Source organism: Abramis brama (genome assembly GCF_963993115.1).
Source record: "Abramis brama genome assembly, chromosome: 17".
Lineage (NCBI taxonomy): Eukaryota > Metazoa > Chordata > Actinopteri > Cypriniformes > Leuciscidae > Abramis > Abramis brama.
In genome coordinates, this window is record NC_139979.1 from 24,907,157 (window position 1) to 24,922,119 (window position 14,963).

Sequence of the window (14,963 nt, forward strand, 5' to 3'; positions counted from 1 at the left end):
GCATTAGGCAACGTCTCCGCGGTTTAATGACGAGAGAAACCCACGCGCATCTGCAAAGGGACGGATGACCCGACGAAACGTTGTGTTGTCGTAGGAGAGGAATGTGGACAAACGTTGACACAACATATTGTTGTACACAACAAAATTTCGGACCCACTGCTCCTCGTTAAAGCCAATATTTAAAGCCAGTATGCTCCCACCAGTCCTGAGATCTCTCTCACACACAATAACTGAAGCATATGCGCAATGGTGGCACTTTTCGTCCTCGTTCGCCTCAAATTTGAAATGCTCCCACACTCCACTCCGTTTTGACCGCCTCATGTTTGGTTTCTTTTTTGCCGCCTCAGGTTTGTGTCGGATTTCTCGCCGCCCGCGAGAATCTCGTGTCACGTTCGCAATGTTCAATTAGCCGACAATTAATTTAATTTAATTTAATCAAGTAAATTCTTGTCGACAATTAATCGATAATCGATTAACCGTTTCCATCCCTATTGCACATCCATCGATAATTTGTTTCTGTGTTGAATTATCATCTGTATTGATGCACACACACTATATATGTACATTATATTTAAATTCACACATGTTTTTCAAGGTTTTAAAATGAATAAATAAATAAATACATAGGAACAACGAAACATTTTGAAACTTCAGCATTGGTTCAATTTAAACACACTAGTGCAAAGTGCCCATGCAAAATCAGTTTTTGTATGTGTTTTTAGTTATTGTTGGTTCGGTGTGTTTGAGTGCTCATTGTTACAGTTACACAGAAAAAGTTGAGTGACATTTCTATTTGTGCATGGTAGAAAGCAAAATACTGATACTGACATAATGACATACAATAAATATGGAAAATTGAACTACACGATTGAGGGAGCAGGCTACACAGTGAACTCCGAGAAAACGCTATGCTTGAGCAAACAGTTTGTGAATAGGCTACTACTAATGATGGCCGTGAAAGAGACTGTGAACGCATTAAATAGGATATGTTTAGTTGGTGAATAGCATAGGCTACTTTTACACAGTAGCGATAATGTTAAGCGCACCAGAATAAAATACAATATTCAGAAATAAACAGTGTAGCTGACTTACAGATTCAGTTAACATCCACAAATGAAGAAGCGCGACGATTCAGGGAGCAGACTACACAGTGAACTCCGAGAAAACGCTACACTTGAGCAAACAGTTTGTGAATAGGCTACTACAAATGATGGCCGTGAATAAAATATAATATTCAGAAGTAAACAGTGTAGCTGACTTAATTTTTAGCTGACAGAGTGTTTATGTCAGAATGTTTATTTTTAAACCACAACCTTATAAGTGCTTCTTTTACCGATATATTTAACAATATCTTTTGCATTTCTAATCCAAACAACGTCAAACTTGGCACTGCACTTACTCGTGCCCGTAGCGAGACACCTGTCAAGCTTGAAATCCATCGGACAAACGGTTCGAGAGATATGCGAATAACAGACACACAGACAGACACACAGACAGACAGATGTTTCTGTAATTTATAGATAGACTAGTGCAAAATGCCCATGCAAAATCAGTTTTTAAGTGTGTTTTTAGTAATTGTTGGTTTGGTGTGTTTGAGTGCTCATTGTTACAATTACACAGCAAAAGTTCAGTGACATTTTTATTTGTGCATGGTAGAAAGCACACAGTGAACTCCGAGAAAACGCTATGCTTGAGCAAACAGTTTGTGAATAGGCAACTACAAATGATGCCCGTGAAAGAGACTGTGAACGCATTGAAAAGGATATGTTTAGTTGGTGAATAGTAGTGATAACGTTAAGCGCACCAGAATGAAATATAATATTCAGAAGTAAACAGCATAGCTGACTTACAGATTCAGTTAACATCCACAAATGAATAAGCGCGTCGATTCAGGGAGCAGTGCAAAGTGCCTGTGCAAAATCGGTTTTTGTGAGTTGATCGCTGAACAAAAAAGTTCAGGAGATATTTCTTAGTGATGGCTGATTTCAACAGTTTCAATATGATAAAAAATAACTTTTATATTGATTCAATGGATTAATTGCATTTTGAAAAAAAAAAGTGTCATGAATTTATTGCATTTTTGGGGAAAAATAATCCGTTTTTATAATAAATCTTTGAAAATCAAAATCTGGATTTGAATTTATGTTATTATAACCTAAAGATGCTATGTGAAAGTTTGAAACAGAAAATAGTGATTTTCATCTTGCCACTTTCTTGGTAAAGAAAACACATTTTTACTCAAATTAATCAAAACTAGTGCAGAATGCCCGTGCAAAATCAGTTTTTGTGTGTTTTTTTGTAATTGTTGGTTTGGTGCCCGTGAAAGAGACTGTGAACGCATTGAATTCAGGGAGCAGGCTAGGTTACTACAAATGATGGCTGTGAATAAACTATAATATTCAGAAGTAAACAGTGTAGCTGACTGAGTGTTTATGAATACCACAACCTTCTAAGTGCTAGTGCAAAATGCCCGTGCAAAATCAGTTTTTGTGTGTGTTTTTAGCATAGACTGTAAAAAAATATGGACGTAGTGTCCGTGACGTCACCCGTAGGTTTCTGAAGAGCATTTTTGAAGCCTAAAGTGGGCGGAGCCGGCCGTCGCCATCTTGGCCTTGCGTCACTCCCGGATAACAGAAAATAGACAAACAGGCGGGGCGTGAGTGGAGCTGAGGAGCCTGGCTATCTGAAATCACCTAGCTCGACGTGATCGAGTTAGCTGATGATGTAAAGCCAATTAAACGTTCCTATTTTTGCCCTTCGAAATATTATAATAGTTAAAAGACATGGCTACAAGTGAGACTGTGTATTACTTCGAGAGTGTTTGTGTATGACAGTGATTTATGTGCATACATGTCCGTCACTCTTTCATGGTCCGTCAGCGCGGCATCGCTCAAGTTCGTAGAGAGCTTATTCAGTCCATTTTAAATTCTGATGTTGGCCGTCTCTCAAATGGGTTATGGTTTAACCGTTAAACCATAGATATATTGCCTTTGAAGTGCAAGTAAATGCGCTAGAAAATCCGCGCTCATTCATGTGCATTTATTGCACGGACGGAGAAAGCGCCGACGCCTGCATGATTTCATCTTACGGTAACTTACATAAGCATAATCCATCTGTTCCATGGGAGCAGAACGAACGAGCATTTATTGACGTTTTAAATTTGAAAACCCCAAAAAGCAACGAAATTGTCAGACATCCATTAGTGCATGTTCACAGAGGGAAACAACTGAAATACAGCGCTGGTTGTTCTCTCGAACGATAACGACGGAATCCAAAGACGTGGGCTTTGTAACGTTACCCAAGTATTAAATTGTATGAAATAATAATCCCGAAAAAAAGCACAAACACTGCAGAGATGGCAAGTTCAGCAGCTAACATTGCTGAGGTGAAGTGACGGCTAGTAACAGCAGACAAACGGCTAGCACTGACAGCGGCAATCCATCTGTCACTCAAGTGGCTTGGTCACACCCTTAAATTTAAATATTAATCAACTAAACGGACGAGTTATAAAATAATTCACCCCCCTCACAGTTGTTATGAAGGGCAAAATTAGCTGTATAGACCAAATCCACATACAGACACCAGGCTTTCAACACGTTTTTTTCTGCTGTAAAATTTGGCATTTTAACATGGGGGAGATACAGATTTGACTCACTTCTGACAACAGCCTCAAGCGGCCAGTCAACGAATTGCAGTTTAACTCACTTCCGTGTTGGTTTCAAGAGAGAGACGGGGAGGTTGCCGCTTGGTTTTTAGTAATTGTTGGTTTGGTGTGTTTGAGTGCTCATTGTTACAATTACACAGCAAAAGTTCAGTGACATTTTTATTTGTGCATGGTAGAAAGCACACAGTGAACTCCGAGAAAATGCTATGCTTGAGCAAACAGTTTGTGAATAGGCTACTACAAATGATGCCCGTGAAAGAGACTGTGAACACATTGAATAGGATATGTTTAGTTGGTGAATAGCATAGGCTACTATTAAACAGTAGCGATAACTTTAAGCGCACCAGAATTAAATATAATATTCAGAAGTAAACAGCATAGCTGATTTACAGATTCAGTTAACATCCACAAATGAATAAGCGCATCGATTCAGGGAGCAGTGCAAAGTGCCCGTGCAAAATCAGTTTTTGTGAGCTGATCGCCGTCAAAAAAGTTCAGGAGATATTCCTTAGTGATGGCTGATTTCAACAGTTTCAATATGATAGCATTTTGAAAAAAAAGTGTCATGAATTTATTGCATTTTTGGGGAAAAATAATCCGTTTTTATAATAGATCTTTGAAAATCCAAATCTGGATTTGAATTTTTTATGATATTATAAAAACGGATTATTTTTCCCCAAAAATGCAATCTACACCTGCTCCCAGCCACGCGTAAATAGTGCGTTTAACATCCGAACGTTTTGCTCATTAATAAGGCTGCATTTTAATTCACCTTAATCGAGTACATATTTACACAGCATTTTGAAAAAAATATTATATGTAGTAATTACATACGTTTTTTCTTTTTACTTTTATTACGAGAGCCAGTAATAGCATCTGCAAACGGAACACAAGTCCGCAAGTCTTTTTTTACATTTTTTTTATTTTTTTATATTCAAGCTGTTTATTCATTTAATTTTTTTTTTTTTATTATTATTATTTTTTTACAAGTCCGCAAGTCACAAGTGTTGCAGTCAAGCTTCATGTCGAACCATTTTCTTTTCACTTCTGGGACTGTTCGATTAACAGATGAAACTCCATTAACTGCATCTGTAATATGCTGCCAAGCATTTTTACCTAAAGCATTATTACCTAAAAAATCCTTTTTTTTTTAGGACCTGATACGCCACTATGTACGCTTGAAAATAAAATGTGGCGTTTTGAATGAACTTCTGATAATAAAACTTCAATTTCTGCATCTGAGAAATTTCTCTTCTTCATTCGCTTTTGAGAAGACATGACAATATGATGCCCATATATAGTTGTCAGTCGGTTTTAATGGGCGGGATGTATGGTAATTGAGAGAATGAGCGTGCATGCGCGTCCCATTTACGACTGATTGGAATTCATTAACCCACACACACATTTCACTATCAAATCTGACGTTTACAAAGTATTTGTGAATCAGGAGAATAATTTTCGGGAATGTCTCTATTTACTCGTATATTTACGAATGTTTCATGAATGAGACCCATTGTATTTAAAGGTGCAGTAAGTGACTTCTGAGAAACACTGTTGATAATTAAACAAAATAAACACACCCCTCTCTTCATTGCTCTGCCCCCAAAATGCACGAAACATCTTTATTACAGATGAAGTATAGCAAAATAATGCTTTGCGAAAAATAAAGCGAAGATGACGAGCGAACGACAGGTCTCTCCAACGCTTGAAAGCTTTTCTAATATTAACGTGGGCTTCCCTAAAGCTCTTGCCTGATTATAACCCTTTATTTCCCAGTGATATTCCTCTGATCATTTCTCTTTTATAATGTCTCTCAGCCATCTCTCTTTCTACAGTCTTTCTTCAAATATCCCTCTTGCTCACTCTCTCTCTCCTCTCCATTGAGTGTACATGTCCCCTACTGCTGATTGGCTACAAGTGTGTTGTGATGCTCAGTACGACCCACTTTCAAAAAAAATAAAATAAATAAAATCGTTCAAAAATCGCTTACTGCACCTTTAATATTGTACATATGCTGTCAAAAATTGCTTTGCTCGTTTGAGTATTTTGATCAGTTTAACATAACACATTGCTCAAACAATAGTACTAATTTTGGGTGGGACAACCAGTTTGTTTGGCCAATGCCAGATGGGAAGTATTTGAGAAACCTGTTTTCATTCATTTTGAAATTTTGAAAAAAACACAAGGTGGCCCAGAAATCACACATTTCACATTTCAAGTTTGAACTAAAATAGAAAAAAGACAGAGGAAACTGGGCTAAGATGTTCTAGCACAGGGGTGTCAAATCCAGCTCCTGGAGGGTCACTGTCCTGCAGAATTCAGCTCCAACCCCAATTAAACACACCTGAACCAGCTAATCAAGGTCTCACTAGGCATACTAGAAACTTCCAGGCAGGAGTGTAGAGGCAAGTTGGAGCTAAACTCTGCAGGACAGTGGCCCTCAAGGACAGTGTTTGAACACACCTGTTCTAGGATGTTCTGATCTAACCAAAGGGGTACTTGGCCTTAACAGATTGTGAACCTCTGAGCAAAAATCTAACAATGACATTAAACATGTTTATATGTGAAATAAGGTATTATCTATTGCACCACAAGGTAGGTCCCTACAGTTTTTTTTTCAGGTTGTCCCAACCTTCAGGAGATCGAAAACCCAAAATAATTAGCAAATAGGTCAATAAAGTAAGACCTGACACAGACACACACCTGTGATGTGAGCAGATGCAGCACCACAGCCATCATGGGGAGGTTCTGCTTCAGCTGACGGGACTGTGTAGGAGAGGGGTGCTTCCTTCCCACAATGCTGCCTAACACGGACAGGATGTCATCTACAGAGAGCCCACATAAAAAGAGACAGTGAGAAATCAGCCAATCACAAACAAACCATCCTGTTTAGTCCAGGTAGGTGGCCAGGGGCGTGAGCAGGTGCGTCTCAGTGTTGGGACGAAACCCGCATAAAGAACTAAACCTGTTTGGACCGGTTTAATAGGGACCAGTGGTGTGTAGCGGCACTGATTCACAAATGAAAAAGGAGGAACAGATCGATACCTGAGAGCCTGCTCACGTATTCAATCAGAAAGGTAATTAAAGAGAGGCCAATCAAATTGGATGTTCAATCTTATTGCCCCTTCTTTGTTTTGCCCATTTCACTCTGTTCCTTCTCGGGTGAATTCTTTGCCTCTTTTTTTGGGTGTATTGTGATTGATTTACCCAGGATGGCTGGCAGTTCGTGCACGGTGTGACGGATGAAGAGGGTCAGGCATTTTGACAGGTATTCATTGCCGCTTTGTTGCTCCTTTCCTGGCGTGGCCTTTCGGACGTCTCTTTCAATGTACATCACCAGCCTGAGAGAAGGGTTGGCAAAACATTATTATTCATCTGCAGACACCCAGACCAAACAGAAGGAGAGAGAGAGAGCTGAAACACAGTGGGGAGAGGATAGAGGTTTTTTAATCAATTACACTCAACAGCTGGAGGGGTGACAGAATGGAGATGAAATGGTGTTGATCCTGAAACAATATCAGGAAGGGAATGAGGTCTGTCTGCCTGACTGAAAGGACCAGAGAAAAACAAGATGCATCTGGAATGGAATTGAATTTGAAGTGTGTAAGGTACACAAATTGGCGGCTGAATTAGAGATGAATGAATGTGACTTGATTCAAACATGCAAACCGACATATTAGGATTGATTAATGGGGTCGGGGTACGAAGAACAATCTTAGTAAAAGCATGGATGACATCTCCTGGGATTCAGGGAATTGCCTTGGATCTAAAATTACGATACCAGCCCCATTTTTTTTTTTTTTCTATGGGTGTTTGGTCTCAATAATAATATTATTAATAATAATAATAATAATAATAATAATAATAATAACAACAACAACAACAACTATCGTAAAAAAACAAACAAACAAACATAAAACTTTATTTCACACACAATTTTTTTTCCACCAAAAATGTCCAGCAGTTTATATTTATAGACTATCAATTATTTTCTTCTCAACACAGTTTCATTTCAGCTACATCTGAAACCATGTATTGTATTTAAACACTTTTTCTAAAGTTAATTTGATATGTTTTTTGATTAATATATACAATGCAATATACATATCTCATATATAAATAACACACAATCATTATTGTATCTCAAACTTTTGAGGCTGTCTACACCGGACACATCTATAAATTACAGAAACGTCTGTCTGTCTGTCTGTATGTCTGTGTGTGTGTCTGTTAACCACATATCTCTCGAACCGTTAGTCCGATGGATTTCAAATTCGACAGGTGTCTTGCCACGGGCATGAGTAAGTGCAGTGCCAAGTTTAATGTTGTTTGGATGAGAGATGCTAACGATATCGTTAAATATATAATTTTTAAAAGGTTGTGGTTTAAAAATAAACATTCTGACACTCAGTCAGCTACACTGTTTACTTCTGAATATTATAGTTTGGTGATAAATGTGATAAATCCATTTTGATTAATTTGAGTAAAAATGTGTTTTCTTTACCAAGAAACCAACAATTACTAAAAACACACACAAAAGCTGATTTTGCACGGGCACTTTGCTCCCTGAATCGACACGCTTATTCATTTGTGGATGTAAACTGAATCTATATGTTAGCTATGCTGTTTACTTCTGAATATTATATTTCATTCTGGTGCGCTTAACGTTATCGCTACTGTGTAATAGTAGCCTATGCTATTCACCAACTAAACATATCCTATTCAATGCGTTCACAGTCTCTTACACGGGCATCATTTGTAGTTGCCTTTTCACAAACTGTTTGCTCAAGCATAGCGTTTTCTCAGAGTTCACTGTGTGCTTTCTACCATGCACAAATAAAAATGTCACTGAACTTTTGCTGTGTAATTGTAACAATGAGCATTCAATCACGCCAAACCAACAATTACTAAAAACACACACAAAAACTGATTTTGCACGGGCATTTTGCACTAGTCTATCTATAGAAACGTCTGTCTGTCTGTCTGTATGTCTGTGTGTGTGTCTGTTAACCACATATCTCTCGAACCGTTAGTCCGATGGATTTCAAATTCGACAGGTGTCTCGCCACGGGCACGAGTAAGTGCAGTGCCAAGTTTGACGTTGTTTGGATGAGAAATGCTAAAGATATCGTTAAATATATCATTTTTAAAAGGTTGTGGTTTAAAAATAAACATTCTGACATTAGAGGGTTGTATCGGTCAAAGAAGCCCCAAGAAGGTTGTGGTTTAAAAATAAACATTCTGACATAAACACTCTGTCAGCTACACTGTTTACTTCTGAATATTTTAGTTTGGTTCCAGAACGTGATAAATCCATTTTGATTTAATCTGAGTAAAAATGTGTTTTCTTTACCAAGAAAGTGGCAAGATGAAAACCACTATTTTCTGTTTCAAACTTTCACATAGCATCTTTAGGTTATAATAACATAAAAAATTTAAATCCAGATTTGGATTTTCAAAGATCTATTATAAAAACGGATTATTTCCCCCAAAAAATGCAATAAATTCATGACACTTTTTTTCCAAAATGCTATCATACTGAAACTGTTGAAATCAGCCATCGCTAAGAAATATCTCCTGAACTTTTTTGACGGCGATCAGCTCACAAAAACTGATTTTGCACGGCCACTTTGCACTGCTCCCTGAATCGATGCGCTTATTCATTTGTGGATGTAAACTGAATCTGTAAGTCAGCTATGCTGTTTACTTCTGAATATTATATTTAATTCTGGTGCGCTTAAAGTTATCGCTACTGTGTAATAGTAGCCTATGCTATTCACCAACTAAACATATCCTATTCAATGCGTTCACAGTCTCTTTCACGGGCATCATTTGTAGTTGCCTATTCACAAACTGTTTGCTCAAGCATAGCGTTTTCTCGGAGTTCACTGTGTGCTTTCTACCATGCACAAATAAAAATGTCACTGAACTTTTGCTGTACAATTGTAACAATGAGCACTCAAACACACCAAACCAACAATTACTAAAAACAAAAACTGATTTTGCACGGGCATTTTGCACTAGCACTTAGAAGGTTGTGGTATACATAAACACTCAGTCAGCTACACTGTTTACTTCTGAATATTATAGTTTATTCACAGCCATCATTTGTAGTAACCTAGCCTGCTCCCTGAATTCAGTGCGTTCACAGTCTCTTTCACGGGCACCAAACCAACAATTACTAAAAACACACACAAAAACTGATTTTGCACGGGCATTTTGCACTAGTCAAAGTAAACACTATAAACTGGAACATTTGACATTCTGAATGGTTGCATAGTAGCATGTTGCATCCAACACACTATTCACTTTGACGTGTTCATGACCTGTTTCATATTTGAAGGTCTAAATGCAGTGAAATTGTGCTTGCGCTCCTGTACCCCAAGCTGAATTTCTTTTCCCATGTAACACATCAACCATGGTCCCACAGTGGCTAAACACCCTCTGGCTCAGGCTGCTACAGTAGCCACGCCTCAAACTCACGCTATTGGTCGAGCTGGAAAGAGATTGACAGATCTGAGTGAACCGCTCTCAAAGTTTAGATGGTGCCTGGGAGGCTCAATCTTTACACTTTTGGGGGAGAAAAACCAATGAATGACATACTAATAATAGTCAATGAACAATAAACTGGGTCAAGAGAATGTATTTTAACATAAAAAATCTTACATACTTCACCTTTAAGAATAAGCAACAGTAATAGTGATGCTTACCTTAGAAAATATCATTAATTAATATGTAACACTTGGCATTAGAGTGTCAACACAACACTATTGATTCAGCCTCTCCTCCAGTATCTCAAACTAATAAATTCACTACAAACAACAGATGTGTCTCATGAGAGAAGTAGCTAACATGTAATATTGATGATATAGTCATTTATGTCATGGACACAGTAAAGAACATGAATAAGAAAAATAGATGATAAAACTCATGCAGAATGCAGTGAGAATAAGGCCATTCTCAATAAATTGCTGCTCATTCTAGTGTCTATTCTGATTTATACAGTACATCAAATTAAAGAAAGAGTGAGACAAAAAAATAAAAAAAATAATTATTTTTGTAATTTACTCATCATCGCGTTTTTACAAACCCGAAGGACCAAATAATAATTATTCACAAAAAAAACTTTTCTTTTTCATACCTTTTAAATTGAATTTGTGCCTTAAACTCACTGCACTGTGATTAATTACAAGATATATGAGAATCAGCAGCAAATGGCATTACCAATGTTAAACATGCCATGTCTTAACACACCAAGTATAACTATGACATTTGAGAGTTATGGCAAGATTTTTGGTGAATAATGACTTAAATTTAGATCTGTTCCTCATACAGAGCAATCGTATGGCTTTACAAGATTTGGAATACTGTGCATAAAGGTGCGGTCACATTGACGAAATTTTAGCGACCCCCAACATTTTTTAAAAGTAATTTATGAAGCTCTGCTCACAATGAAATTTATTTTATTTGTGTGTGTGTCAGTCACTATTATATAGACATTATGGTAACACTACGATAAGGTTCCATTTGTTAACATTAGTTAATTCATTAGTTAACATGAACTAACAATGAAAAATACATCTAAAGCATTTATCAATCGGGAAATTCGAGCATGTCTTTGAGTCATTACGTCACATCTGTACACATAAAGAAGGAGTCTCGGCTAGTAGGCTATATTACGTGTGAGGATGTTGGAGGTGGAGATTTATAGCCTTTTCTCACAGCACTTGATATAATTAAACGTATCAATTTGATGGCGGATCCAGAAAGCTTCAAACGACAATCACCAGTGACAACTGGAGATTCACCTGAACAAACGCGAAAGACTTTGGACTTCGGAGAAAAAAAGAGACTGCAACCGGATCATGCGAAAACAAGGATAAATATCGGAAAGGCATTAAATGTAGTCATGCAATGCTGATGTTGTTAACATTAACAATTTGAGAACAAAGTATAATTTGCACAGTTTGACGTGATATGATAAGCGAGCGTTAGATTCAATCGGCGCGATTTACTGCAATGCTTTTCCCCCTTAGTTGGTCAGAACAAAAGTGGATGTTACTTACTTGTTCAGACGACATTTTATGGTGAAAATTCTTATGTTGGTCCAGGGTTCCCGCGGGGTCTTAAAAAGTCTAAAATTCTGAACTTCAAATTTAAGGCCTTAAAAAGTATTAAAAACGGCCAGATTTTCATCCGCGGTCTTAAATTTCATTTAGTCAGGTCTTAAAAAGGGTTTACCCTCGTTTATTTCCAGAAACGCTGGCCGCAAAAAGTTATTACAAAGTAGCAAAAAAGTATCGAGTCGTAGCCTACAAAGCGGAGCTCTAGTGCTGGGGTCTCCAACACGTCGCTCGCGGCCTTATTGGAGGTCGCACAGCGCCAAGAGGCCGTTCACATATCGCGTCTTTTGCGCGCTCAAGTTCGTTCAAATGTAGGCGCGCGGTAAGCGTGCTCATAATAGAAGCGACTCGCTCGTTTTTTCCAGGCGCTGTCTGAAAGCTCAGTCAACAGGAATGATGGGGGTGCACCCAAACACTACGGGTGGTGTTCTCTTCTCCATAAATAAATCTTGTAGCAGAGCTACAGCAAGCGTTTTTCGGTGGTGGGAAATCCATTAGCCACTAAAACTTTTTTGTCATTGTGGAGACTCAGGGCATGGTTGCATAGCAACGACAGACGCCACGGGAAAATCGGACCTAATTTTACTATTAATAATAAAAGATAAGCTAAAGTGCATTGTAAATGTCAGTAATTTATCTTTTTGGACTTATTCTTTTTATAAAAAAAAAATTTAAAGTCTGAAATATGTGAGGTTTATCTTTTTATAAAACCTTTTTTGTCAAACCTTTATTTTAACTTGTACACGTTAGTATATAACATGCAAGACACAAATATTCATTTTTAATGGAAATTTATTTGTTATTTGCTGGTTTTCGACATAAAACATGGTGAACTGATTTCATTGTGTAGTATTTGTACTTTTTGAACAGGATTCTGTGATAACCATGATCATTTTTGTCACTATAATCATGAAATGAAATGTTCATGCCATTTCATCTCTAGTCATGATCAACTATGATCAACTAAAATCAACTAATTATGTGTTTTTTACAGTATAATATGCAGAGTACAATTTTCTATAAAAAAAATATTTGATTCTGTTCTTTTATCTGACACGCGTTGTTGGGTGTGGAAGGTTACTAATGTGATTTATCTGTAAATTAAATTAATGCTTTTTCAATTACTGAATTCATTGAAATAAAATTAATTCTTTGATTTGAATATTTATTTGGTAATTTGGTAGGTCTTAAATTTCAATCTTTATGGTCTTAAAATGTCTTAAAAAGGTCTTAAATTTGACTTACTGAAACCTGCAAGAACCCTGTTGGTCATACTTCCAAAAAGTAGAATCTGTGATTGTGAATGACAGTTTCCACACCGGCGCGGCGACTGACAGCCGCACATTCTGCTCAAAACATTGGATTCATCCGCGCTGTGCCATGCCGAGGCACAACGCACGTAAAGTTGATAATTCCGCGAATAACTGCAATTGCAGATTTCGAACAGAGATGGCGACAAAGAGGAAAAATGCGGACTGCAGCTTTAATTTCAACATTTACTAATAAAGTATTACAATCAAAAGTTGGATGTTAATATTATATAATGGACCTGAGTTAACATGAACAGTTGAATGAACAAATGCATTACTCATTGTTAGTTAATGCATTAACCAATGTTAACTAATGGGACCTTATTGTAAAGTGTTATCAATGATTACATAGCAGTGTAAACATCTGGCTCGACATCAAGTCTATCCAGACACACGGTGTAGTACTCATTAAATTAATTGTAGGACCTAAGATGTTCTAAGATCATTCAGTTACAATTCTTACACTAAAAAGGTGCAGCTCTGCCAACAGTGTAGATGTCTTTAAAAATAGCTTGTCAAGAGCAACCTCTCCTCTCCTCTGCTGTAAGTGAGAGAAATGAGATTGTGAGAGGGTGAGATCTACGGCACCAGCAGTGGCAGCCTGTCTCTGCCCTCAAGCCCATGCTAATTAAGAAACACTGTTAATTAACTTGTTTGCAACCATCACTGCACACTTCTATACAATCTGTGCCTCAACATTTCCCCGTAAGCGAGTCAGTTCCTCCCAGCCCCTCGTAACACACAAACTGGCACACACACACATACACACACAAACACACACACACATTTCTGCTGAGGCGCGTCTCTCAAATTAGACACGGATGAAAAAGCAAACAGTGAGAAAATTGCACAGAGCCCAGCAGTGTGGGAAGGAAATGCACCCAGCAATTATACCAGAGGCTGAAAGTAAGTTTGAACAGAGGACTAGAGGGAACACACTGGATTAAACTCCAATGAGACAGCAATCGCCTACTTAACTAGCACATTCGACAAAGAGGAGAACTGGGACCTGGATGCAAACCTGACAAATACCTGCTGTATTAAAACCTGCACTGACCAAACAAAGAAAAACACAAGCTAAAATGAGCATTCAAATAATTTAAGACCGCTTGTTTGGATGGTTAAAACTCAATAATGTAGGATTTAATCTTCCCTTTGAAATAGTGACTAAGTGACTCAACTCTTTTGAATTGTAATTGGCACTGAAATTAACACAGGGATACTCTTGGTAAAACTCTTTCGAGAATAGTCGATATAGAAAGTGCACCAAACTAAAAGCTTTAAACCCCTCATAGTCCAGTAAACAGAAATGCGTGACTGCCGAGGAAGATAGGCCGTTAAAATCTATAGCAGTGCAACAGCTAAAATATCCAATATCCAAAGAGTGAATTCATTATATTGAATAATTTTCTATGAAAACAGTAAAAGGGATCATCTCCATTTATATTCCAATATAAGTCAATTTATGTTAGTCAAGGTTTTATTTTTTTCTCCAGCAAAGTAATTAAAGCATTTTATGACCATTTCCATTTTTTACTTTAAAGAAAAAGAAAAAATGATTGATAGATTGACTGACGGAATGATTAACTCAGTTAAGAATGCTGCATAAACACTTCCAAAATGAGTAACATCGATTGTTCACAAATTGCAAGTTTACTGTCAGGTCCAGAAGAATACTATTACAGCAGCCTTGGTTCCAGAAACATAAAAAAAAAAAAAAAAAAAAAAAAAAAAAAAAGAGGTAAATGACTGAGCAGTCATTGACTATGAGTGTAAAATACCATTCAAATATATACAGATAGACAAGTTGTTTGAGAGTGGAGTGAGAATAAACTGTGTTACAGTTCCACTCTATATAGTTTGCAT

At 37.4% G+C, this 14,963-nt stretch overlaps 1 protein-coding gene across 3 annotated transcripts in view; it reads right to left on the reverse strand.

The window, feature by feature from the left end:
• ulk4 (unc-51 like kinase 4) overlaps positions 1 to 14,963 on the reverse strand; it is a 230,948-nt gene that overhangs the window by 133,380 nt on the left and 82,605 nt on the right. For all 3 annotated transcript variants that reach the window (XM_084088579.1, XM_084088580.1, XM_084088578.1), the window contains exons 23-24: positions 6,872 to 7,005; positions 6,368 to 6,489 (exon numbers count right to left, since the gene is read on the reverse strand). In XM_084088579.1, coding sequence (XP_083944705.1) covers positions 6,368 to 6,489; positions 6,872 to 7,005 — 256 coding nt within the window. The remainder of the gene's footprint in view (positions 1 to 6,367; positions 6,490 to 6,871; positions 7,006 to 14,963) is intronic.